Source organism: Dufourea novaeangliae, unplaced genomic scaffold (assembly GCF_001272555.1).
Source record: "Dufourea novaeangliae isolate 0120121106 unplaced genomic scaffold, ASM127255v1 scaffold228, whole genome shotgun sequence".
Classification (NCBI taxonomy): Eukaryota; Metazoa; Arthropoda; class Insecta; order Hymenoptera; family Halictidae; genus Dufourea; species Dufourea novaeangliae.
In genome coordinates this window covers 1,902,166-1,929,696 of record NW_015374150.1, presented here as the reverse complement: position 1 = coordinate 1,929,696, position 27,531 = coordinate 1,902,166, and the positions used below count along the sequence as shown (strand labels likewise).

General features: G+C 42.7%; 2 protein-coding genes across 2 annotated transcripts; one reads left to right on the top strand and one right to left on the bottom strand.

The window, feature by feature from the left end:
- Window positions 1-3,842: 3,842 nt before the first annotated feature.
- LOC107191508 lies at window positions 3,843-7,452 on the top strand. Its single transcript, XM_015580571.1, has 5 exons — window positions 3,843-4,340; window positions 4,708-4,955; window positions 5,472-6,054; window positions 6,806-7,025; window positions 7,253-7,452. The coding sequence occupies exons 1-5, from the start codon at window positions 3,843-3,845 to the stop codon at window positions 7,450-7,452; spliced, it is 1,749 nt and encodes a 582-aa protein (XP_015436057.1).
- A 1,812-nt stretch (window positions 7,453-9,264) lies between these two features.
- On the bottom strand, window positions 9,265-17,662 carry LOC107191507 (mucin-5AC-like). The gene is made up of 4 exons (XM_015580570.1): window positions 17,587-17,662; window positions 16,015-16,190; window positions 13,694-15,288; window positions 9,265-12,331 (listed from the first exon to the last, which is right to left on the bottom strand). The coding sequence occupies exons 1-4, from the start codon at window positions 17,660-17,662 to the stop codon at window positions 9,277-9,279; spliced, it is 4,902 nt and encodes a 1,633-aa protein (XP_015436056.1). The 3' UTR covers window positions 9,265-9,276.
- Window positions 17,663-27,531: the final 9,869 nt, after the last annotated feature.

Genomic DNA, 27,531 nt, shown 5'->3' with positions numbered 1-27,531 from the left:
AGCGTCGTGAGAAGAGTCCCGTCCTGCGTGTGTTCCCCTTCCGTTTAAGTCAGCCGACAATGAAAGTAGACGTTCCCTGCGCTTGACAGCCGTCGGTGTTCGTTTCTTCTGTTCCCTTTTTTCTCTCCCCCTCTCCTTCTTCGGTCTTGCAGCCTGGTGCTCGTATTCGCGGTTATCTACGCCTCGAACGACCCAATTCGGAAGAGAAAAATCCTGGTTAGCTGGCCTCTACCATCGAAAACGGAAGTCGTGTGTGGCCTATGACTCCTCTTGTCCTCGAGGAACTCGATATTACAGTCGAAAAGAACGATTTGTTAAAACTATCCACAGAGACATAACTCTGTTATCTGCCCCCAACCGATTTTCTGATTCACATTTGGATGAAATGGTCTTGAAGAACGTCTGAACGAAAATTATCCAATAGGAGAAATTACGACGGAAATATATATTCTATACAAATCAGAAATTCTTCTGAATTCTCTACAAACAATTATCCATTTCGCGCTACAATATCTGGAGTATCAAATTTGGAATGCATAAATGGTTGCGTTGTCCACTAAAACTTGGTATGTGTTTATATACATACGGTAAAGTTAACTCGTTAATTTAGTTTCTACTCTAATAAAGAAAACTAACATATCGGCGCTCTAGTTCTTAATCGTTCTATCGCCACTGGTTTCGAAACCGAGAAAGCTGAGTTTAAAGTTTACGAAGTTTAATATTATAGTAGTGAAATAATCAAACACACTTATCATGTTACATTTACGTATCTTATTATTAACATAAAATTTTAATTCTCGTTAGTGTTTGGAAAAAAAAACTTTCAACGTTTCGGAGTTAGGACCTAAAAGAATATTTGTCGTTTTCTAGGTTGAATTTTCTTTATACTACGAGCATATTTGTATTCCTTGATCCAATAAGACACGCGTGAATTAACTAAATTTTTTGACAAAATTGAGTTAGAACAATTAAGAACTCGGGCAACAATATTACGAGACATGTCACCCTCGCAGAGCCAATTAAGAGTTGCAAGAGGTTAAAAGAATACATCCGCCGATTATACAAGAATTTATGTCGCTGAACGTCTCCTTCGAGTGGTCTTGTTCGACTGTCGAGAAATTGCCTGTGAAAAACAAAAAAAAACGTCGACAGGTTCGCGCTGTTCGTTGGAAAGAAGACCGAGCCAATTTCGCGGATAAAATTCAGCGCGATCGGTTACCATGACGGAAGAACGAGACGACGACGAGACGGTCGCGGTCGGTTTGTGGGTCGAGGTTGCAAAAATGAGGGATCAGGTGAAAATCTCCGGGCCCACGCTAGTCGGAAACTGCTCGTAAAACGGAAACGTTAGTTTCACTCGCGAACGAGCAAGAATCTATGAGACGGTGTGTTGGTGCTTGCTACCAGACGAAGAAAAAAATAGGCGTGCCACAGGTTTCTTGTTGTTATTCATTGTATGAAAGAATGGTCTCAAACAAAAGCTGCACGTTAACAAGGGAGACTTACAATGTAATATTTAGTTTACTGTTATTTTTGCGTATTTATCGAGATGCGAAGGTCACCTTAAAGTTTTAAATGTAACATTTGACCGTGCAATTCGAAAGGTTTGCCTGTCAAAAAATTCCCCTGTAAAAAAGGTTGTTGTACCAATTGATTGTTTTTAATATTTATAAACATGTTTTAGTTAAGCATAGCCGGAGAATAAAGAAATATTATTTCTGGTCTTAGTGTCAGGTCTTAGTTCTGGTATCGAGATATTCTTCGATCAGACTGAATTGTAGAGTAATAATCTCTCGAATTGTAGAGTCAAAAATGACACATTATATTTAAAAAAAAACTCAAGGTGACCGTATTTCGTAAAAAAAAAAAACAACATAACAGTAAACTAATTATTACATTGTAAGCCCCCACCCTAAACTTTTCTCCGAAACGTTTTCTCATATAACGAACAATTTAAGAACCGACAACGAAGAATCTGATGACTTCATGATTCGATGGAGAGATTTACCTAGCACAAAAGTTTCGTTGTCGTGGAGAAGCAATTACCTGGCTAGTGATTTGAAGGGTGGGGTTTGGGCAGATTTCTATCCCGAAGTAATGTTAAGTTCGTGATGAATTAAGAACGACCACGGTGACGATGACTGACATTCCAAATCATAAGCAGAAAAACCAGCATGTAAGGCAGGCGTTGATTGTCCACCGCCGCGGTGCAATTAGTGCGTGACGGATCACCCAGGCTTTTTCACGACGATTCGCACCTCTCGTCGAGTCGGCCCGAGTTGGATTGGGTGAGAACGAAAAACCCGTGTTTCCATTCGTTCGATATCCTTTATTTTGCAATTTCGGTCACGTTAAGAAGATCATTAGAACTTTATTTTGTTAGTTTTGTGTAATCCAGATGTATGTCAATTTTCTCACGATATTCCTACTGTAATCTATCGGCTAAAATATAACGCAGATAAATCGATGCCTCGATATGACTCTTCACCGAAAACTTCCAAGATAATTAATAGTATTTTCTGGTGATTATCAAGGAAAACGATGCATGTCACGTGATTTCACTTTCGAGATATTGTCATTTAAAGTTTCAACACCAATTCTTCTTATTAGCAACGTTCCCCTTGTTTTCTTTTCACGATATAAATGTACGTTTTCTTCACTTTGCATAATACTCTTCTATTTATCTTGCACGGCAAATCCTCCGATCTAAATCTCTGGGGGGGAGGGGGAGAGCGGTCAGAAACCACGTCGGGATTGTCTCATCGAATCGTGAATCTGGCCTGTCGAAACGATTATCATCGAACAGCCAAGTAAAGGGGAAAGAATAGATCGCGAAGATAGGAGAGAAGGATGGTCTCGTCGTGTGTAGACCAGGCGTCCGTTCTCCAAGGTGACTAGGAGCGCGCGCGCGGCGTCGACCGGCCGTGCATCCACGGTGCCTAGAGAGAGACAGAAAATGGACCAAGTCACCACGAAGTGGGGATCTGGATTAAAAGGAAACGAGGGCAACGTCTCCGCGACAGAGCCATCTCGGACCTTGAAGAGTCGAGGTCGAGCGGAAAACCTCGTAGCCTCTCGTGTTTCTATCCATCGTGGTGAGCCCCTCGACAACTCGTTCGTCGTCGTCGCGATTCATCGAGAAACGGGACTTCCTGTGTAGATTGGGCAGAATCGAGAGGCGATCCTGCTCGTCCACGTGATCAGATCGCCGGCGCTGAGCCCAGAACAGGAAGTCGAGCCAACGGACCACGGTCAGTGTGCTGGTGTGAATTATTTTTTCATCCACCTTTTTCGCTTTATTACCCTTCTGGAAAACTGGTCGACACCTTCGTCGATCCACGGGAAATATAGTGTGGGTCGTGGAAAATATTCTAGGACCTCATGGAGGTCTCCTTTCCGAGACAGTCTATCTAGGATGTTCTCGTTTTCCCTGAATACAGTAAATCCTCGATGAAGGTTCCTAGGCACTGACAAGAGAGGTCCCCAGGTGTAACGGTGATTTTTCAATGATGTTTAGCACAGTGATAGAGCTTGGAATTCGGAAGTCAATAATATTTATTTCAGCTACATACGGCCATTAGTTTATGTAGTATTTAATATTCAGTGCCGAAGAGCCATCGAACACTTATCAAACATTTACTGTAGATTCTTCCGAACATCTGGTAATAAAGTAACATTCTTTCCTCCGTATTCAAAGTTCACTGTCGAATGCTAATGTGACTGTTTTTTTATAGTAGCCCGAAAGTATTCTGAAATTTCTCCGAAAAGATTCACGAGATCGGAATCGGAGAGTTTCGAAAGTGCAAGCGTGTCGTCTCCACGCGTTCCTCGTCGAATTGCAGATGCTGCCGAGAGGAGCGATCTACCTGGTCCTGGTGACCTTGACCCTGAACGGGGGCGGCCAGTGCGACACAAGATACTTCATGAATGTGAGGACGAACGCGTCCGATCTGTTCCGAACGAGAGCGTCCGATATTTCGAGGTTCATCGAGGAGCCGATCGCAGCCACGGCGAGCTCGTTCCGTCATCGAGCTAGAGCTGATTTTCGGTCGAATGATGAGAGAAGAACGAAGGACTTCAAGGTCGAGGACGAGCCGAAGAACACGTTCGAGGCGTCCACGTTCAATCCGGACGTTTTGAACAAGTTTCTCGAGGAGTACGCGAATAAAATCAAGAGCAACACCGAGAAGTATTCGAGGTTCCCTGTCAGGATCGTGAAGCCAGCGGAGGCTTTGGGTCTGGAGGTGGACGATACCACGACGTCCTCGACCGCTGTCAATTACGATCACGGGACCAAATTCGACGAGGATATGACGAACTCCAACGCGACCGAGGAAACGGTAACTTCTACTTTGCAGTAGGAATTATCCCGTTCACTGCATTTGTCCACTACAATGGACGACTACTTTGTCACTTTAGTGAGAATATCTGGAACATTTCCTGACGATCGGTGGTACCAACACTTCTTTAAATAACAAGCATTAGTAAAACGGTGTTACTGTGACTATTAGTTCGTTAATTGTCATGAGCAAACACATTGTTTGTAAAGGAAACAATCTTCTAAATAGTCTTAGGTTATATTGGTTCTTGATTTTATGAAAAAAATATTATTCCACAACATACCAAAAAAGATGCAGTGAGCGGGTTATATTGTAAATCGATCGGAGAATCGATCTTCTGATATCTCGATGTACATGTCGTGTTCAGTTGGGCGAGGCTTTGAACGACACCCTGAAAAGAAACAAGTACTACGGGGCGAACACGTACGAGGACAGAAACGGCTGGGTGACTCTCGAGGCGATACCTTGGTCCAAGAGTAAAATTTCCAAATGGCAAGCCACTCAAACCACCCAGCGTCCCATACCGGACATCAAACCGTGGGAGAAACCCGGTATAGGGAAACCCTGGGCGGCCGACTACTCTGTCAGACCGATCTACGACAACAATAAACCGTGGTAAATTGATTGTCACAATCTCAGTTGTTTGTTCACAATCATAACAGAATAATAAGTTACTGTTCCATCGATCATAAAGTTTGGTTCCATTCTCTAATTCGTCTGACCACAGGAGACATTGCAAACCAACATCTAGATATTATCAGAGATGGGCAAATTCATTATCTAGATAAAAAGTTTCGAATAATGAATAGAAGATGAAAGAAATATTTCGTAATTCTAATTTTTATCATAAAATAATATTTCTTCTTGAATGAGTAGACACTTTGTCGAACAATTATTTAATGTCATTAACCGTTTAAAGCTCAGAACAACACCCTTAGATACTGCTGCTTTTCACTGTCTATTATTCGAATAAAATTCTGCCCAACTCTGGTCCCAAGATAGTTGTAAATCACCCCAGAAATCACCCCTTTCAAGGACTTAAACCTATTTTGGGACACCCTGTATAGGAAGTCAGGTTGAATCTTCATCATTCTAAACGTTTCATCGATCGCGATTCCGGTTCGCTTCCAGGTACCAAGAGAAGCCAAAACCGACTTGGCCAGAGACCAGCAACGAAAAGCCATGGCAGAAGCCAGTCACACGACCGTCTTATTATTCGGACAAAAACGAGGAGAGTCAGGCGCAAAAATGGCCACCGGAGAGGCCATCCTGGAACAAGTACACCGATCGTCCGAACAGCGACATAATCACCGACAATCGTCCAGCGAACTTTCCCAGCAATTGGAACAGGCCGCCACCGCAGCAGCCGACAAAGTCCACCTATCAGTTTCTCGATCGATTCACCGATAAAACACACGCGGAGGAGACCAACAACGATTGGCACGATTTCCCGAACCGATACGAGGATCGTCCGCGACCGACCACCGAAAGTCCTGGCTTCTCTCAGTACCAATACGTGAACAATCATCCTCAGAGTTATCCGGGGAACAGCGACGGTCAATGGGTACTGTTGTCGACGAACCGTGGCTACTCGAAGTCCAGACAGAGATCGATCAAGATCGACTCGCCCACGTCGGTGAACGGAACCAAGATCGTCGGTGGGAAAGTGGAGGAACACGATCCAGCCATCGCTGTGATGACCTCGAAGAGACAGGTTAGGCTAGATGATCAAAGAAGCTGATGTGTATTTTTGATCGGTGAAAAATGTAACGTAGTTCTTTCGATGAGTGTCAGGCCGATTTTTATACAGGCTTGTGGTCTGGAATTAGAGACGGCAGGAACTGCTACTTACGAATCACGTTCGTTTTAAATTCACGGGGATTTTTCATGATCTTTTGCGATCGATGGAGAACACAACGACGGATATTTGCACGAGTCGTGTAACTTGTAGATCTTATATTAATTACATCGAAACGAAAACGGGAGTCACGTCGTATAAAGTAGAGGAATAACGAAGAATAATGAATGAATTAACGATTATGAATTCTAATCTATACGTAACATGCAGGTTGAGTGAATAAGAACTAGTATCTAAAATAACTCGTTACCTATTGATTGTATCAGAAAACGTTTATAGTTCATAAAAAACACTCACCCTGTAAATACTGTATAATTACAGCGAATCCTTCGTTTATAGTTTCGTTTTTAATTATTTCATTTTTCTATCGATTGTTTGAGAACACAGAAGGTAATGTAATTCATTTTCAAATCACACGGAATATGTGTGTTTCTTTTTAAGATCAAGAATTACGATCACAATAGAAACGAAATTCCGTTGGTAGAAAATATCGTTTGAAATCCATCGACAGACCCAAGGAGCTTTTTCGCCAAAATATCCGTTCAGCGATTAGATACACGGTCCGTGAGTTTCTTGGCGGTCCCTTGATGAAATATCGTTCTCCTAGGTCAGGCTGACGGTGTTGCCGTCGATCAATGGCACGAACACAACAACGTCCCACGGTGGTCTGTTGGAGGTGGAGAAAACGTTCAAGAGCGTGGACCAGAGCCGAAAGGAGTACGAGATGGAGAGACAGACGTTTCCCGCGATATTAAAGAAGAGGCCCATCAGAAACACGCTTAGCAATCAGCCATCGAATTCCGCTGTTCTGGCGGCAGTCGGGGCAGGTCAGTGACAATTTTATTTCTACTACCTTCGCGTTACTTTCAGACAAGTTCTAAGGATTCGTTGAAAATTCTTTTCTATTCCTTGAGATCACGCGAAAGATGTTACCCCGTAGGTACAGTAAATCTTCGATGGGTGTTGGAAGGCTCAGAACATTAAATAGGGTGGATGCCTTGTGTAGGTTTAAGTGCATCGATTAATGAATTCACAGTGACGTATTTTTCTGTAGGGATATTACCGGCAACAATGGCAATGATGATACCAATGATACTTGGCCGTCGAAGGAGGGATCTAAATCCTTCTGAACCGAGACCATCACTCGACCATCGTTATTCAGTCGTGAATTCTCATGTTTCTGCGAATAAACGGGCCTATCGACCGGAGCTGGGACAGGGAATGTACATTACCGCAGGAGGCGAAAATATCTAATAACGAGAAGGGAGGTGGGGACAAACGATCTCAAAATGTGGCGACGATTATGAAACTTGCAACAGAATTTATCACGGCCCGATTAAGTTATCTGAAGGAAGCACGCGAGATACACATGAAATTCCATATCGATTTTATCGCTGATACACTGCGTTGGCGTAACTGCAAATCCACCCTAAAATTTTGTATTCTTATATATTGTGGTTAAAATTAAAACGAACCGAGTATGCCATGTCTGAAATCCTGTCGATAAATAATATTTCTCCAGAAGAGAATATAGATTATATTCCCTCAAGAAAAAATGGTTTGTTTTTATTTTAATCGTAATACATAACGATCGAAAGTTTTAGAATGGTTTTATAGTTATGGCACGCAATGTATGAGAATTGGGGTTGATGTGTAATTCAAACGAAAACGGAAAGTTCCGAAAACGGAATTCGGTTATGACGAAAAAAATGAATCGTCTGTGTACGGTTAACGTCTACTTAGTATGTTTATGAAGCAAATTGTTAAAGAATGATTCTAACGCAATCGTGTGTCATCGACAGGAGCAAACGTGGAAGCGATTATTTTTTTCTTTTCGTTCCGTTATATACTTTGTGTATTTATATACGTTGTCAGGGTATCATATAGACGCACAGTTTATTTATTTATTTATTTTATATAATATATTTATTTATTTATAATATACTTTACAGTGTTTCGTCGTATATCACGTCGTTCGCTTAAATACTTAATAAACGGCGTACATACGTACCAGAACAAGAGAAACAATTGTCGGGACAGCGGACCCGCGTCGAAAAAAAAAAACAATAAAAATAGAACTTTTCGCCGGAAGTTTCTCGAATAAACCCTGGATCGGACGTCCTGGTTACACGAAAAAGCTTGCGTAGAATGCACTCCCATGCGCTGGATCGAATTGCATTCCATGCGAGAAATCCTATTCCCTAATATTCGTTTTAAAGCTAATCGTTGTCGTTCACGTCGAGGAACCTTTCGCTTTCTTTTGTCCGATCGCTCGACTTTAAACAGTGTCTTCGGTTATCGTTCGAACAGCAAAAATTTCGTGAATCATTAAGAAGACACGTACATAAACAAATTGCGATTTTTGTTCTTCTTTACATTTGAAAATAATCGAAACCGGGCATCCTTGACGGCCACAAAATGGAGGACAGACGTCATCCTGCACAAGGTAAATCACCTAACGCACAAAAATAGATGTACAGTAAATCGTCGATGAGTGTTCGAAAGTTCCTAGGCATTTAGTGTTTATTCGTCATCCCCACCACTGGTCGCTTGACCGATTCCACAGCCCGCCTCCCCCCGGTGGTGGGAATGGCGTCTGAACACTCATCGATAATTTACTGTATTTCTATCTTTTTCTGGTAATACAAAAACATACCCGAAGAAACTACAAAGGGCCAAACACCAGAGTCCCGTGTAACTATACAAATTCCCATGAATATATGGGATCTGGGGTATTCCCATTTTCAGAGTATGTACTCTATTCGAATGTTAAAATCGTCGAAAAGCTAGTTGCCAATGTAAGGAAAGATGGCGATAAAGATGACGATATTCGAGTCGCGAGAACAACCTCTGTCATTCATCGAAAATTAAAATGATCCACCGTGTGCATCGAAACCACCCTTCCAGCCGCACAAAACAGCCCCAACCCACACGCAACGCACAATTGTCGCGTCTAGCAAGCATTCAAAAGGTGGTCTCTAATCGTTCGATTCGTGCTCGAAGACAGGGTATACGTGCTGTCGAGACGGAAACCTCTGAATCGCGTCACTCGAGGTCCTCGAAGGAGTTGGGAGCCCTTCACTCTTCGCCGTTGATCCTCTTCTGCACGTGGCCGAGGTATCTGGCGAAGCCCTCGCTCGCGTGTTTCAGCAACGTCAGCCCGAGCCTGAGCTTGATCTCTGCGATCTTCTTCACGAAACCGAACAGATTGAAACCTTCCTGGTCCTGGTCCGTTGGACTCTGCGTGGACAGATCGATCCACTCGACGTTCGACTCTGTTGTCTTTGAGTCTTCCGTGACGTTACTATCGGAATCATCCTCTGTGTGGGTGGACGAGGACATCGTCGAGACCTCTTTTGTCGAGGAAACCGATTCCTGAGTGTACACTTGGACGCTGGCTGCTGTAGACGTCTCGATAGTTGGACCCTTCGTTGTGGATACTTTCTCTCTCTCCTCCTCCTCTTTCTGCCTATCCTCTTCCTTCAGTCTATCCTCGTCTTTCTGACGTCGCTTTTTAACTTCGTAGTCCTCTTCCAACTCGTTCCCCTTCTCGCCAGGTAGAGCAGAATCGATGATGTTCAGTATCTCGTTGCTCAGGTTCTCCTCCTTCTCGTCCTCCTCTAGTTCTCTCTTCGTGGGTATGATCTGAATCACCGAATCACGTTTTCTTCGTGATCGATGATTCTCGATCAGCGATGGACCGTTCGAATGATCGTCGACAGAGCGTTTTGTCTTCAGGGACCTAGGTCCGTGCTCCACAGCCACTGCACTAGGAGTGATCTCGACCTCCTCGTAACCCTCTTCGGGTCTGGCTGTCTGGACCTGTCCATAATTCTGGACAGAACCGGGGAAATTGATCTGTCCTATGTCGGGCTCGAACTTCACCTGGCCTCTTTCTGTGGGCTCGTAGTTACTGGGTAGACTTCCTGCGGTGGATAACTCGGGATTCTTCTCTTCGTATGGTGGAGGATACTCTTTGGGGATGTTTCCAACGACGAACTGCCGATTAGCTGAACCAGACGAGCCCTGGCCAACTACGTACTCCGTATGCTTGGATCTGTCGTAGTAATTCGGTGTGCTGGACGTGTCTGGATACCCGTAGTCGGTGTTCCTGTATTTCAGAACGGAAGCAGTGTTCTCTGGTCTGTACATAGGGGACGATGGGTACTTCTTGGTCGTCTGAGGCTCGTAACCTGTGTCGTAATGCTGATACTGATAGTAACCGCCGTAGTCCTTCACGCCGGGGTATTTGTTCTCCTCGTTCGTGGTCATACCCTGAAGAACCTTGGACAGCACCTCTTCCTCGCTCTGCCCGTAATTCCCACCGTACTCGTCCAAGTTGTACTTGTACTTCGGCTCGATCTCGTAGTTCCTCCGTGCGATCGTTCCGCCGAACGGATACAGGAAGTAAGAGGCCAGACCCAGCCCGAGTCCCACCAGAGACATCACGCCGAAACTGGGCATCACTTCGCGGCTAAGGAAGTTATAAATCTGCGTGCCGATCGGTTTCTGGGGTTGTTTCTTTTTTATCTTGGTGGAGTTCACCGAGATCTTGGTGTCGGGCGCGATTTTCGATTCTTGGATACCGTTCTCGAGGACTGGCTCCGTTGTCATCGTCAGCTCCATCTCCGTTGAACTGGACTTGGTCGGTGCGATTGTGGTCGTGGTGGTCGAAGTGGACGGTTTTCTTCGTCGACCTTTGTTCTTCTTCCTCTTGGATGTCTGCCTGGTTCTCTTGGTGGTCGAGGAGGACGGTGTCGTCGAGGTCGACGTCTCGGAATCCACGTTGATCTTCGTCAATTCGGGATTGAAGTCGAATTTCAGGTCTATTCTGGAATCGTTCAGAATATCCTTCTCTTGATCCTCCTTGGACTCGTCCTTCTCGATCTTCTCGATCTTCAGAACAGGCGCGTTGACCTTGATAGGTTGTATCTCGATTTTGGGCTCGTCCAGAGGCCTCTTCAGCTGCGCTTTCAGGACATTGTTCTTGGTGGTGACGGGTTTCAACTTGGTTGTAGCTTCCACCGGCTCACTGGTACTCGAAACAGTCTTCAGGGTGGTCGTTGGTTCCTGATTGGTCGTGGAGGGGACAGACAGCGCCGTGGTGGTCTTCTGGGTGTCCATCAAAACGGACGCTTTGATCTTCGTCACGAACATCGGTTTCTCGATGTTCTCCGGCTTGCTCTTCGAGACTGTGATCATCTGGACGGGTCTGAAGGTGACCTTCTCGATCTTAGCCGTCGAGGCAGTCTCGTTTTTTACAAGATCCGGCTTGACGGTGGTCCTCCTGACCAGAGGCTTCGGTCTGGCCTGCTGGTTGGGCCTGGAAGTCTTCGAGACCAACGGTTTCGACAGTATCGTGGTTTTGGACGTGGCTGTCTTAGGTTTGGGTGTCGTTCGAATAGCCAGAACCTTTTTAGTAGTACTGACAGGCGCATCTTTGCTCTCCAACTTGCTGGTGGTCTGAACAGGCTTCAGAGTTGTTTGAACCGTCTCGGGGGTGGATGTCTTGAAATCAGTCCTCTTCGTGGTCAGAAGAACAATCTTCCTGGTGGTTGAAGGCTCTTCCACGATCACCGTGGTGGAAACAGGCAAGGTCACCTTTTCCATCATCCTTTCAGTCGTATCTATCCTCTCCATAAGAGTCGTTGGTTTCACAGTCACCATCACTTCGTTCTCCGACGGTTGTTTCGTCCTTTTGTCCACTTCGATGGTTTTTATGGTGGTCGACGGAGGATTCAGAAGGATCCACGTGGAAATGCCGCCGGTGGTCGTTGGATGATTCTTGTGAGCGGTCATCAGACGGGTCGAGCTTATCTCTTTCTCTAGCTCCTCTTCGGTTATCGCCATGGCCTGTCCAGGATGGCTGGTCTCGAAGAAGCTGAACTTCGAGTTTATTGGCCTGCCGAATCCTACGTTCACCAAGTGACCGTTCGTCACTGTCATCTCTTTCATCGGAACATCGTCCCTTTCGGGTGATTTTTTATTGTTGTTCGTCTTTTTGACGATGCTGTCAGCGATCTTGCCGTCTTCGGGACTGGTCACGTTCAGCAGCTGAGTAGCGACTGTCCTCAGGGACTGGTCCATGTACTGCAGGTCCTTTATGTGACGTTGGCTGTCATTCTGTTGGTTACTGTAACGAAATTTGTCAATTAGTTCTCCTCGATCACGTGGACGGAATTAGAGTGTGAGCTCGGGAACGTGGAAAATGTAAATTTCGAAATTTGAGGGCGCAAAAAGAATTTGCTGCTTGGGCAACTTGAGTTCGTTATGTGTCAAGTGTTCCTTACCTTTTCGTGTCTGTGAAGGCACAAGAAAAATCTCTTTGCTTATTCATTTATTTACTTGGATAAAAACTGCTTTGGAATCTAAATCTTCTGAACCTTTAAATGGGATTTCTTTTATCTAGAGGACGAGGTACGGGATACATGGGAATACGGGAATACTGATAATAGCGAATCAACTACATTCGTTAATGAAAATTACAAGTTTCATGGTTATATGAAGAAATAATACAAATTTATCCGTTCGAATGGTTTATTTCAGTTACATATATTCACTGGCACAAACGCTAGCAATGCCCTAAAAATGACATAAGATTATGTTAAACAAGATTGGAATAATTTAAATAAAATTCTATAGATAACGTTACAACGGTGGATTTCTGCAGGTTCACTAATACTGTTTCCTCTTGGTTCTAATCTACTTTCTACAAAAAGAACATTTCCAGAAAATCGCTAATTGGTATAGATTTAAAACTACTTCCGTCGAGGTTAAGATTCTATTCCCTAAAAACTGTGTCCCTTACCGTCTCTAAAATCAACCTTAGATACAAACTACATACATAGAATCTGAAATAATAATATTTAACGGTTTCCAAACGCAACATCTAAATAAATAAATTTCCTGTACACCAGTGCCATCCAGAGCATGCTGCAAAAAGTTACGGTGTATCCCCTACCCACTCTGCCTCGGTTAGTTCCACCATTCCTCGCCCATTAAATTATGTCGAACAAAACACGAGCGACCCACAACTATCGATATGGCCTATAGCAGAGTTGGGCAGAATTTTATTCGAATAATACACAGTTAATAAGATTAAATAATTGTTCGACAAATGTCGATTCATTCATAAAGAAGTATTTTTTATCCTTTATTCGTTATTCGAAATTTTGTATCTAAATAATCAGTTTGCCCATCTCTGACCTATAGAAAAGAAAACATGAGGCCTATTTACGTTCAACCAGAATTCATCCCCTAATCTTCCAGCATCTTATCTTTTCATAAACTAAACAAACATACAGACACGCAAGAATTCTATACAAACTTTCTGCCTAACCCTTGTCTTTCCTTTCACGTCACCAATCTCTTCGGATGTCACCCACTAACCAACAATCATCCTACTCATCCAAAAAGAGGAACCTAATCGATCGATCCCCCCCCCCCATCTCCTCATCTTTTTCGCTTCTTCCTCCTGCTCTTCCACTCGTTCAACCTGCCGTACTTCTCCATGGACTGTCTAATCACATCCTCGACGCTGGGCCAAAAACTGACCGCCTCGTCATTGGCTCTACTGTAACCGAACGTGCTGGGGAACAGCCAGGGGAAGGCGACAGTGGCCATACCGAGGACACCAGCCGCCAGAGCAGTGAAGGGAGCAGCAGCTACGCTGAAGAACCCATAGTGCAACGGATTGACGAACGTGAAATAAGCAAACACAGATGCAATTGACTCCATGATACCGATCGGAGACAAATCAAAGTCGTCGTCATCGTCGTCATCGTTATAGGACGAGGCTGACGCTGGGGAAGAGGTTGTCACCAGCCCTGACGAGGGTGAAGAGGAACTAGAATCTTGGCCAGCAGCTGAGGGGTCAGCTGCGTCAGCTACAGGTCGAACGACAGAATTATAATTCGGATCGTTGCTTGCCTGATTGGCTTCGTCCGCGATTGGAGAATCTTCAACGGGAGTTGGATCGTCGGAGAACTGATCGATCTCCTCCGAAGAGCTTGGAGGAAAAGCTTCGTTACCAGATATATTGATCTCGGTACCCTGAAACACTTCCACGTTAGAAGGATCGTTTTCTTGGGATCCAATCGTCTGTGGATCCTTCTGGGGACTGTAATAATTTTCCTGTGAATTCGACTGGTATCCAGGAACTGTTTCAACCGGTATATACTTGTCAGCCTCTTCGTAAGCCTGATGAACCTCGGCCTGATCGAGGGGCGACGGTGTGGACTTGAACGTGTTCGTGTTGAACACGTGGGAATTGATGATGATGTTCAGATCGGTGCAACCCTCTTTACTCTGTATGGTATTGTTGATCCTTGTGTAGGAATTTATCAGGATCGTCGGGCATCTTTGGTCGTAGGTCACCATCGGTGGCTGGGGGTCTTGCTGAACGGGTACTTTAATGTTCTCGGACGGAATGAAGCCTATGTGAACGTTGGGACCTGGTTTCACGGTGGTGGAAGAAGTCAACTTGGACGAAAGAACAGAAGGATGGGAATCGGGTGCTGAAAGAACAATCGGTTTATCGGTGTTCCCAGGTCCTTTAGTCCCAACAATCGTCGTTTTATTAGGCTTCCGCGGATCGGTATTGATCAGATGAACGACTGTGTTCTGGGATATCTGAGTTTGAGGACTGATGTTCGTCTTGTTCTTTAGGGACACGATCGCCGACCAACCGGGAATCTTCTCGGTCGTGTAAATCGGCGGAGGATCGATAGGAACGAACGAACCAGGTCTGAAGCTCGGTATATTACTCGGTTTCTTCAACGGTTTGTTTGGCTCGAGATTCTGATAGATTGGATCGAACACAACGCTAACTGGATCATTCGCCTCGTCACTCTCTATAATGTGACTACCATTGGTCATGAAAGCTGGGATCTTCCACCAATGAACGATCTCTTGAACATCGGGACTCGAAACGCTTGCCAGATGATCGGTACTGTTATTCGTCGAGGTAACCGGCCTCTTCACGGTTTCCTCCGGCTTCAGATCCTCCGCGAACGAAGTGTACTTCTCGTAGTTCTGATAGTCGTTCGCCGTCTGAATGGCTCCGTTCGGCCAGTTCTTCCAGTGAAGAATCTGCGAGGAATCGTTCGGAACCTTATTCGAATTGATCTTATTCTGTCCTTTTTTCGTCTGACCGGAAGCTGGTCGACGAAGCTTGGTTCTGTTCGAATGCTTCAAACTTGGACGAAGAGGAATCACCGATTTAAGGTCAGAATCGAGTTGGTTGCTGTTCTTCGAAGACAATTGGACAGCCGACTGGCGGGCAAACGTGCTGGTGATCCTCCTGATGGCCGCGACGTGATCGAACTCACTCGAAGCAACGACCTTCGCGTGGTTCCTATTCGAACCGACCGAAACTGCTGTCTTTCGATCCGAGAATTTCGGATTCTGGTCCAAGGACAGACCTCTCTGTGAATTATTCAAGCCGATCTCCGACCTTCTGGACACCGTATAGTCACTGGGATATCTCGAAAGCATCGAAGGATTCCCGAAATACGGAAGCCTCGAACTAGAAGATCGATCGATCGTCGAAGAATTAAAATTACTCGAGACACCTGAACCACCGTTAGACTGCTGAAAGAAGTTTCTCGATCTAGGGAAATTTACGTTCCTACTTGTATCCTGGAATATCTTTGACATTCGATGATTAATCCTGACTGGTCTTTCGAAGGTTTTGTCGATATCGACAGTGGAGTTACGCGAATGAATTCTCGAGACCCTGTTTACCGAATTTCCGAATTGGTTCCTATTCGAACGACGAACGATGGATCGCGGTTTCGTCGCGTCCTCGACACTTACCTCGGCACCGAACAAACTATTAACATTATCGCGATAGTAATTAACGTATGGAATTCTACTACTTCCGGAATTCCAGGTGTACCTGCTATCTTGAACGTTCGACGGGACGCTGGCGGTTTGAACGGGACTCCGTTCCTCGACGATCGATTTCGCCGCTTCCAGTTGCGTGGATTCCCCTGAAAAACAGAAGAAAATCAATCTTCACAATTATTCACATACGGTACGAGACGAATAATTTATTTATTTAATTATTAATACCCTAATAATAGCCTGGCTAATTGAATATACAGGGTGTTCGCGAAAAAAACGATGGTACAACTAATCGTGAACACCCTGTATACAATAATAATGCGATAAATTCCGTATTTCCTGATGTAGTTCATAATCGGGCTGTTGTTCAAGAAAATTACGCAATTGACGGAAACATGATCGACAATTGATGAGAACTATTACGACAGGAATAATTTTCGTTGAAAGAAAAACTAAAGAAAGTCTCGCCGTGGTTACGAAAGCTGAATTTTGTAACATTGAAAATGTACATAGCTGGAATAGATGGGGGAGTACCGAGCCCGGGATCGTTCGCTCGGAAAATTTCCGTGGAAATCGTCGTACGAATCACGGGTTTCGTTACTGTGCAATCTGCTTGTGCGGATCGATTCGTGTAATCACACACATACACATACCCACAAGCCCCACGGTTGTTGACGTGAAGAAATACCGATCGACGGGAAACAGTTATTTGAAAGGGGGGGGGGGAAAGGCTAAATTTCATTCCCATCATTTTTCTGCCCAAGTTTCAGAAATGCCAAAATAAAAATCGCGAAGACTGCTTCGTGACGCGCCTTGTTTACAGATTCTAATAGAGTTTAAAAAGCACTACACCAGAGACGGTCAAATTCATTATAAACGAAGAGTTTCGAATACGAAATAGAAGATTAAAAAAGCACAGCGCCATTTTTCATCGATTTATCGTGGAAATTCCAATTTTTATAATAATATAATGTGCCTTTTCGTGAATTAGTAGACGCTTGATACGAAATTATTCAATCTTATTAACTGTTTAAAAGTCAAGTCAATGAACTTAGATACTGCTGCTTTTCACCATTCATTATTCGAATAAAATAACGCCCAACTCTGCTTTACCCAGAGGCAATCAAGTCGCCCCAAAACAACGATCTAAAAGGCTTAAAACGGTCGTCCCGGTTCCTGTACTGTTGCAACGATTTCCGTGTTTCACTACGCTCGACAGGGAATGATCGACGTGAATTGCAAAGGCGCACCGGTCGATTAGAGGGCCGGTCGTCGGTCTCGGGATCGAAACTTTCACAGAAATCGACAGCATATTCGCGTCGGACGATTTGCAACTGAATAAATACAGTCCCGTTCTCCTGTCTTCGAGGAAACGCCTTCTTCCTTTTCACTATTGCAACCGCTTCCGCGACGATACTTCCCTTCGAGCTCGTCCGTTTTCTCGAGGATCGTGTCCTCTCTCCATCGACGGTTTTTTTTCTTTGTTTTTTTTTTCTACGTGGAATATCACGTTTTACGCCCATGAGAAATCGCGAATCTTACCGGTTCTCTGCGGCCTGGCGTCTCCCGATCGGCACAACAGCAGGACCACCACGATCTTCACCAGGTTGGACCGCATTTTTGCACTGGAACATAAAATTACGAGATAAATCAGAACAATAACGTCTTCGAGATGATTGAACAACTGTCTACTAGAAATTCCATATTTTTACTGCATGAAACTAAAATTTATGCTTTACTGCTATTTTCTAAAAAGACTTTGTCCGTCGTATATTGTAAAATATTTTTAAAAAGGCGTTCTTACCCGTAAGAGTAACATTAAAATAAAATTAATATAAAATTAAAATTAAAATTAAATGTTTCTCGAGAAAAGGAAAGCAGTAGCAAACGAAGGTTCGCCGAAATAAGGAAGACCAAAAATTGAGCAAACAGGTGATATTCCTTGACCCACTACACCGTACTTGATCTCCATCGAGGATTCAGATCAACTTAGTGGACAGACAAAACAAGAAAGGAATATCTATGAGCATCGAGCAAGGAAACTCGGTCCATATATCTCCAAAAACGAACCCAGGGTCATTATACACATTCGAAAATTCTTCCGCAATAATTGACGGATCCAGTGATGCAATCTTCCACGCAGGTGGTATTCGAGGATTTTGCAGATATGCAACACGACACGAATTCTTTATCATCGATTATTGAGACACGAAGGTCTCGTTCGAAGCGATCGTTCGTATTCGATTCCCATGCGTCGTTTGCTCGGTCGTCGACGCTGTTGGCATAGAAACGAGAGAATTTACTATCGTTTTGGTGTCCCGTCTCGAGCAATTTGCAACGTCCAGGAAGACGGGATTAAAATCGAACCTTCGAATGTACAGGATGTTAATGAAAAAATACGGGACACTTATTTGGAACTTGTGTTTTTGCTTATTTATATAATAAGGATTGATAATTGAGTTATATAACATATAATAATATCAGTATTAAACGAATACTAAATAATAAAAAATATTTTAAAACGAGAATAATTAAAAAAAAGTAATAATAGATTGGGGGCAGTACAAGAGGAACTATAACTTGAGTCGGATACAACATAGACCTTACCATTAGAGGGTTAATATCTCTGAAAGGAGAAAATGTCATTCTTGATTTTTACCCTAATTTTTCATATAAAATCGATCCTGTCAAAATGTCCCATCTATTTATTAACACCCTATACATCGGATCGACCATATCCTCCACCGAACCAAGGAATTTGGCCCCCCATAAAAAATACCCATTACCACAAACGGATATCGTCGAATAATAATCGTGCTCTGAATGCACCGAAGAACCAAGTTCCATCCTCAAGGTTAACGATGGACCTTGACCGCCAAGCATCATTCCAGCCCGGCGAGAAAAGAAACGTCGAGGAACTGGGCACATTTTCTCTCGTATTAATCGACGTCCGCCCACGTGTACCCCGAGGATCCGTTCGTTCTTCATCGAACATGTACGTAAAAACCGTCGTCGTCGATTCTCTTTCCCCCCTCGGTTTCTTTGTACCGTTGCGTTTTTTCCTTTTCGTTGATATTCGTGTCCAGTAACGGTACCCAACGGGTATATCGGTCTTCGTAGACCCTGGTTTGCATGTGGAAGCGCGTCTGCCTTTCTCTGTCTCTCTTTGATGCACGTACATACACTACCATCCATAAATGTCCGGAGATAGTACATTGTCGACATTAGAATGTTCCCTACTTTTCAGTAAATAAATGTCCAGAAGCAGGTTTTTATAAAATATATAATTTCCTGTCGGATATTGACGTCCAATAAAGTGTACACATAAGTGTACAGATAATGTGGACATTACTCTGTGATAATAGAGTACCTACAAGTAGACGTAAAATCTATGGAAAACAAAATGAAAGATAAGCCAAACAAAATGGCAGGGATTTTCGTAGAACGAAGATATGATAAATAATGGATAATTTAGCGTAGGTTAGGATTAAACGTGTAACAGATTATGTATATGTTAACAATAAGAAGAAAAAAAATTTTTTCAGTAAATAAAATCATTGCTATCGCTGCCTATTTACCAAATGAAACAGCCTTATTTGGCTAATTTGACAGGAATACCGTCTCGAGCTCGCGATCTCTTGCACAGTTAAACGGAAATTAATTTTATTCAAATTCCTGAATCATCTTATCGACATGCCTTTTTGTTTTAGAAACATTTGTAGAATATATTTATAAACATTTGTAGAATATATTCATAGATTTCCATCATCGTATAAATGTTAGGGATACTTCTGGGCGATAGTGTACGCACTTTTGGTGCCATTGGGTCGAAGACAGCGTGTCAGAAGACATTGTGCGCATTGTACAATTCCGATACGCCGGTGTATCGTTCCTAGCCCCTCTGGTTTACCGTTAGGATATTTAATATGTGTCGCAAATGACGGTGTCATTTGAAGGATCGCTGGTACAATGATGTATTCCGTCACGCTGTTTTCTCGGACCATTTTCACGGTATAGAGGGACTTATCCGTCGTTTTGGCTCGTTGGTCTTGGAGGTCGGGACGTTTTCGAGGTTCCTGGATGTTCCAGGTGGTTTGACGGTGGTTTTTTGGTTGGGGTGGAGGGCAACTCCTTCTTTCAACGTCGATGATGATGAAGACGAAAAAATGATGGGGGAACAGTTGCCGAATTTGGACCATCGTCTACGTTGGAGGCCACTACTGTGATTTGTCATGCGTAAGCAATTTGCGTCGTTGGTAGACAAATGCAGTCCATGGCCAAAAAATTGGGGCCACTCATAATTTTCTAAATGGTTCACGGTAATCGTAGAATTAAGAGGTCAGAAGATATTTTAATGATCATTTTTATTAACTACTAAAGTACGTACATATATATTACATACATGTTAATAAATTGTGTTTCCTCCCTTTGCTTTTATTTTGCTTATTTTTAGAGTATCCATTATTTTGGGATGATTTTGCCAAATATTCAGAATTTCTTTGTAATCATCTATTGTGGTGTATTAAGTAAGCTCCAGACGTTTTCAATGGGATTTATGTCGGGAGAGTTGCCTGGACAATAAACCCGCGAAAGTAAAAATTATAAGACATTACATACAATAATATATAAATTATTAATATGTATATAATATACATATATGTACATACTTTAGTAGTTAATTAAAATGATTATTAAATTACGTTCCGGTCTTTTAATTCTATGTTTACCGCGAAAAATTGTTTAAATTATGGATGGCCCTAATTTTATTACGCATGACAATAGAGCGTCAAGAAGGACAAAGCATGGTGATCGACTTTCTGACGAGACTCTGCATTAGAAGAACACAACAAAGTGGACAGTAATATGTACGAAAGGGGTACCTGATAAAAACAATTTCCATACGATCAGAAACGTCGCAACGATCCATCGACCAGTCAATCGATAACTTTCTACCCGCGTTTTTTTCCACGAACTTTCAAAACAAGCCTGAATAAAAGGACCGTATGGAGAACTCAATCACGATCTTATCACCACGTTCAATGATCTCAAGAGACCGTACACCTAAGCGAAAACGCCATTAGCGTGCACATAGAAAAAAATGTCCTTACCTGAATCGAGAACTCAGAGCACGCGTCGAACCCGCATCTAACCACCGAACGCACACGAGTGATTAAACAAAAAAAAAAACACACACACACACACACACAAAACCTAAATGAGAAACCGTACGGAATGGCCTTGGTACCAAGAAATAAATAACCGTAAACCGACGAAGTCTATACCAACCGGAAGTGCACAAGTGCCGCGAAAATATCGAATATCGATAAAGCCGAAGGAACGATGATCTCGCGAGTTGATCGATCGACTTTGAGTCACGACGACGAACTGTATGGTAGGAACGGGAAAACAGTGGCCCGCGAGTCTGACGTCCAGGTGGTACGATCTTTCGACAATGGTGCACGGCTGACTGAATCCTCTCGAGGAGACACGACCGGACGGAGAAGGCTGGCCGTCGCCGCCGCGTGTGCACACCGTCGGGGCCTATCGTCGCAGGTAATCCACCAAGAAGGTGGAGGAGAGGCGCCTCATGTGCACGAGTCATCGGGAACCCGTTACTCCGTCGGATACGAACGAGATCCCTGCCGCTCGACTCGACTCGGCTCGGGTTGAATAACCTTTCGATACCGAGATCTTGGTTGTATGGACATATATATGTATATGCTAAAGGCGAGCAGGCGTGTTTCGTGACTACCTTGGCCGAGGGAAACTGGGTGAGTTACCAGCCCTATGCCCGAGGATCAACGGGTGGTTTTTAGCGTGGTGAAATCACGTACTGGCCGTACTCCGCCCCCCAGCGGAGGCGGTGCAACTTTTCAAGGTTTTCCCCCCCCGTTACAAAAAAAAAAAAAGGAACTGGGTGAGGGCCCGAGCATCAAGGAAAGATGGGACCTCGAGGGAAGGTGGTGTGCGTGCAACAGAGGCATCCGGAATTCCGAGATGACGTAACGATGCGCCGGAATTTTTTTGTAGCGGCTGTGGAATTTTAACCCCTTTGCCGCGGTCACGTGGAGTGCGACTGAGGTTTCTGACTGAATTTTTTGAAGGTCACTCAAAAGGGTGACCTTGACAATATGTATTAAGGTCGAGGTCATCGGTCATTTTACGTATCAATACTGCTAAAGTACAAAAATATAATTTTGTTATAATAACTTTTTTTACAAACGACAACCACCAACTGAAACCTTGACAATACTGCTCAGGGTGATGACCTTGACAACATACTGAAGAATCATCGAAATCGGAGGTGACTCCCTTTTTGTAAATATTTACCCCATGTTTTTTGATGAAATAATCGGACATAACTTCTTCTAGTATTTTTTAATGCAATGGAAAAAGACTATCAACCATTCAGAAGTGAAAATATTGTTTTAATGATAGTACTTCCAATAGAAGAGTTCGTGAGAGCTTATCATCGTTTTGCGAGAATTTTTCCGGCGTTCCAGGAAGCCAGAAGAAAGCCTGTAACTGTGCATTAACACGACAGATGAAATGATAGATACAGGAAATCAAATTGATAAGCAATCGAGCGTTCGTGGAAAATACATCGACGCGTTTTCTAGAACGATCAGGAAGTTCACGATCATGCTGGAAACTTTCTCGAATGGAGATATACTCTAACAACGATGGTGATATTGTGGTCCAAACGATGAATAAAATATCGATTCAAGGAACGAACTTTTGTTTTACGGTTTCCGTACGATCCTAATGAAGGAACTCGATGGGGGGGACAAGGCAGAAGAAATTTCATGATCGTCTTTAATATTTTCAAGTTTCAATGCTTGTATGATTTGTCGCCTTTCTAGTTTAATCTAGTGAAATCTTAAAGTAACTTTATTGTTGAAATAGATAAAAAAGATTTTTAACAAGTTTTAATTATTGAAGATTTTCAACATTACATGTACACCGATCTAATTGCTTGTATATTACAATACATAGAATATTGCATAGTGAAACGAAAAAATTCCGAAAAACAGATCTAATAACAAAATTCTCGTAACTATGATAGTAACTTCTACACCGACCGTTTATTCGAAAACGCGTCGAAAGGCACGAACAACGCGAAATCCGATCGTATCTGACAGAAGGAACGCGCCTGGATACCGTACATTTCTCTGAACGCAAACTATAGAAACGGCCAAATTATACACGGTAACGAGTCATCCGTTGCTTATTCGCGGATAACAGTATCCCAAAGTATTCGCTCGTATATTTTTACGCTTGTTGAAAGAAAAAAAAAAACACAAGCAGATTACCATTTCCGTACGATGGAATTCGAGAAATTTGACAGAAGTCGCGGTCAGCTTTTCCAAAATCGGAATAGGTCGTGTGTAGTCGTGAATTTCGTGTATCTAGCGATCAGAATTCATCCAAGTGAATCTGGAACTAGGATCGATAAAAATGGATCGTAGTTCCATGAACGGCTTTGTGATCACGGGCAACGACGAGGAAACCGGTTCCAAGGGTACATACCTTCCGGCGCGATAGAGATCATCCAAGCACCGTGAACTGTTTGTTCTAAAAGTACATCGAGACCTGTTGTGTTCCAGTGATCCACATCCGTTCCGATGGAACGTGAAATGGAACAGGGTTGTAGAACGCAATGTCGAAACAACAGGTCACCGCGTGTGGTATTATTTTGAAATGATTCTTAACAGTCTACCGACTGGTAGCCTATTAATAGACCTTTAAATTTCAGTGCTGACAAATAAGAAGCCTATTAATATTATCCATGGGTCAGGGTCACAGAAGAAATCCTTACGTTATTCGATTAGAGTTTTTGCTATTTTCCGTGAACGTAATTTGCTACTGCGATTGAACAAAATGCGAATTTTATTCCGAAATTAAAGAAAATTGATCACAAAAGGATGATAAAAGTGAACAGAAGGAGAGTATATAAATGAAAATTATATAAAAGTTTTGCCACCTAATTGTTATCTCAGAAGTATGTGGACAAATCTGGGAGTCACTATAGCAATCGGTAGATAATGTGTTAATTTTTAATCTTTCGTTTCAACGTAATTATGAATCCCCAAAGTTGCACTCTATGATTTCCAGAATCCATTTTTCGCACCCCAACGGGATTTGATTTACCCGCCGTGAGAACGCCTTTCTCTGCCGGCACCATATGCAATTTCGCCTTTGTCTAACATTGACACTGTCATTCAACGATGTAAAAAGAACGGAAGCTTCTTGGAGAATCTGGTTTCAGGTGAGAGGGGAAGGCACATATGAGATCGTTCGGTCGAAACGTGCAGTCGCGAGGAAAACGCGCGAACCTGGCGAAGCGGAGGCGGACATGCGTTTCCGGTTCACGTTGCCACCCACTCGGGCCTAGTCTAGAATAATATTTTTCGGTTTATTGTGTCTTCAGGTACCGTGCCCCTACCCTAGGGGGTTATGAATACAAAAGTCACCTTGTTCTTAATCATTTCTCGTTCGTCCCTTGGCGGAACAACATTCGCTCTAACGTGCTGAAAATACCGAATGTTACAGTGATTTCAATTGAGTGTATGTGTTTATCGTGGTGGAAGCTATTTGATCGGTGATAATTCGAATAAATTAAAGACATCGAAGATCAGTGTGTAGAATATCATCGAGAAGAAAGAAACGATCGGTAGTATAGTGAATAGTAAAAAGTTCTTTTTAAAAGTGTTTTCCTCAACCAATCCAAATATTCAAATACTTTTGTGCGGTTCATACTTGTACGAAGCATCGTCGCAACTTTACCACTAGTTAGAATCGGCCGTGCAAATTGGAAGAGTGCTCCAAGAAAACACTGTAAGTGCCAAAATTAAAAAATTCTGTTTTTTCTTCTTATCGAAAAATGTTCTACGTGCCAATGGGGATACTGTAGGGTAGGAGTCACAGTTACGGACAGATTAGTGGTTCGATAACGTTGTTTTCGTTAAGAAATTACAGGAAATTTTTTACGAAACAATTGAAAAGTAGTGAAATACCGAACGAATGAAAAAAAAAAGGTGACCTTCTGAACCAGGGTGGAACTTAGCACTTTCGCTTAGACTGTTTGAAGAATCACGACCAAATTGTCATATTTAACATTGGAATACGAATCTTAATAAATAAAAGAGTCTAAATAGGAAATGTTTTTTTAAAAAAAATTATTTCAGATGTTGTATAAATACTTTGTTTTTAATTCATAGAAATATAGTTAACCCTCCATAATACGGACATCATCCGCAATTGGGTCACTTACCCTAGTATAGAATTTAGTTTACTTCGACTCTGTCAGCGTTTTCTATAAGCACATTTCCCCTCCACTTCGTGGCATAATAAAGGAAGGGCGTTTACACGTACACATGGCAGTATATGCAAGGGTGAAAAAACTCGACTCGCTGGGAACCACCTCCCGGAAGATATGTACTTGATATACATATATACATATAATGGGAGAACGTGCTTACCGTCCCAGAATCGTGGTCGCTGGTCGCTCTATGTGGGACATAGCGGCACTTCTTACGGCGGTGGATACCTTTCCCATCTGTTGGCAAACGATGCCTATCGACGTTACTGTCGCTAGACCATTTCCATGTGTGCGCGCCGGCTGGAAAAAAAGGAGATACCCAATTAAACTCGCCTCTCTTCCCTCTGTTACAACGAGGACAATAGCGATTCCCTCGCGGTCGAGACTTTGTCGCGAGCTAATTTGCACAGATTTGTAAGGGAGCCGTGTAGAACGCTTAAGTGTTCGGACACCTGTTACACACGAAGAACGTGTGAAAATTTATGTAAAAAAAAAGTACTTTGCTACGCGTTCGTCGCCTTACAGTCTACGCCCTATAGTCTGGTCCCTGGAGAATATTTATACGAAAGCCTTAATTGTAACATTTCGGATTTTGCTGTAACTTAGATATGTTATAGTCTTTAGCAATACATAAACGTATCTTGAAGGATTTTTAAAAAATTTAAACATCGATTTTACAGCTATTTGAAGTCAACTATATGCGTCAACTTTTTTTAAATAAATTATAACTGTTGAACTAATAAAGTGATCAAAATGAGCTTTGTGGGTGCCTTACAGTAGAGAGAATCGAGATAACACATGACACTTTTTATGTATCAAGATTTGGTGCACAGTATAAATTATATATTTACTAGTACAATTATATATTATATATTTTAAGTATGCCAAGGTCAAAGGTCTCCGTGGTGTTACTCCTCCACCGTTTGATTCTTCTTCGCGTTACAATAGAAATATCTCGGTTCCCTGCAGGAAAACAAAACGAGGAGAGTAGATGGATCGTCCAAGACCGTAACACGGATGTGGATCATCGTCGATGATTCGAGACTGAACGATTCCCATGACGGTAATCGACAGAACAGCGTAAATTGTATCGAGAAAACGTTAAGGCTCATCCTGTGGATTCTGTGTCGTTATTATGATAGTACCGCGTTAACGGTCGGTTATATCGCGAAAAGAAACTATTAAAATGAGAGTTTTTTATCCGTTGGACGCGAGAATATCTAGACCATGGAAATCATATTATGCATTATACATTTCTGCGACAGTCTAGGAGAAAGATAATAATAATAATAATAATAATTTATTTCTACGGGACAAAAGCCCATTGAATTACAAAGCATCACACAAATGACAGGTCTAAAAAGATACATACGTGAAGAGTATATATTGTATAATTAACTAGGTTACAATTTGGAGCGTTCTATTCCTAGATAGAGTTTAGTTTTGAATACGTTTGCGTCTGGAATAAAAAAATTAATTTGGTAGCTATAATTGTTCGCTTGCATACAAATTCGGGTTATTCAGTGGCTATTGTTAAATCTGGATGTGTATATTATTTGTTCGACAGTTAATAATATTGTTTAGAAAATAGAGGTTAACTACAATTCTTCTGGTTTCGAGCTTATTTGTGTTCAATTTTTGCATTATCTCGTTATGGTCATGATTGAAAGGATGCATAAGTTCTACTCAATTTATATGCTATTATGGGAGTGCAATAGAATAGAAAGAAATTCTGAGTAATGAAGCCTATGGATCTTTAGATAGAATGTTCTGAATTTGACAGTTAAATGACAGTGTGGATCTAATAGTTACACCAAGATCACGTGTACTACATTTAGATGATAGTTGTATTCCGCCTGAAGAATAAGTGAAGATATAAGGGTTGCTTTTTCTAGTGAATCACGTGATATGGCATTTATCAATATTGCGATCCATTCCATTACGAACACACCATTCAGATCCTTTTTTTAACGGCTTTAAACCGCACTTTGTCCGACCATATAAAGTTTCGAGTCGTCCAGTGGTTACGGGGCCCGTTTTTAGACGACATTACGTCATCGCGTGGCATAAATAATTAAAAGCAACGCGTCCACTCGTTCAACGGGAGCGGTTCCGTGACGAGCACCGTTATCGATCAAAACGTTCTAATGGCGATCCGAACCAGT

Excerpts from the sequence above, each read along its gene's own strand:
- LOC107191508 (XM_015580571.1), top strand. The coding sequence starts at position 3,843 with ATGCTGCCGAGAGGAGCGATCTACCTGGTCCTGGTGACCTTGACCCTG. Across the intron at positions 4,341-4,707 it reads CCAACGCGACCGAGGAAACG|TTGGGCGAGGCTTTGAACGA; the intron begins GTAACTTCTACT and ends TGTCGTGTTCAG. Across the intron at positions 7,026-7,252 it reads TCTGGCGGCAGTCGGGGCAG|GGATATTACCGGCAACAATG; the intron begins GTCAGTGACAAT and ends ATTTTTCTGTAG.
- LOC107191507 (XM_015580570.1), bottom strand. The coding sequence starts at position 17,662 with ATGCGGTCCAACCTGGTGAAGATCGTGGTGGTCCTGCTGTTGTGCCGA. Across the intron at positions 15,289-16,014 it reads ATAGTTTGTTCGGTGCCGAG|ATTCTTCACTGGAAGAACTG; the intron begins GTAAGTGTCGAG and ends GATTCCTCGCAG. Across the intron at positions 12,332-13,693 it reads TCCATGGAGAAGTACGGCAG|TAACCAACAGAATGACAGCC; the intron begins GTTGAACGAGTG and ends ATTTCGTTACAG.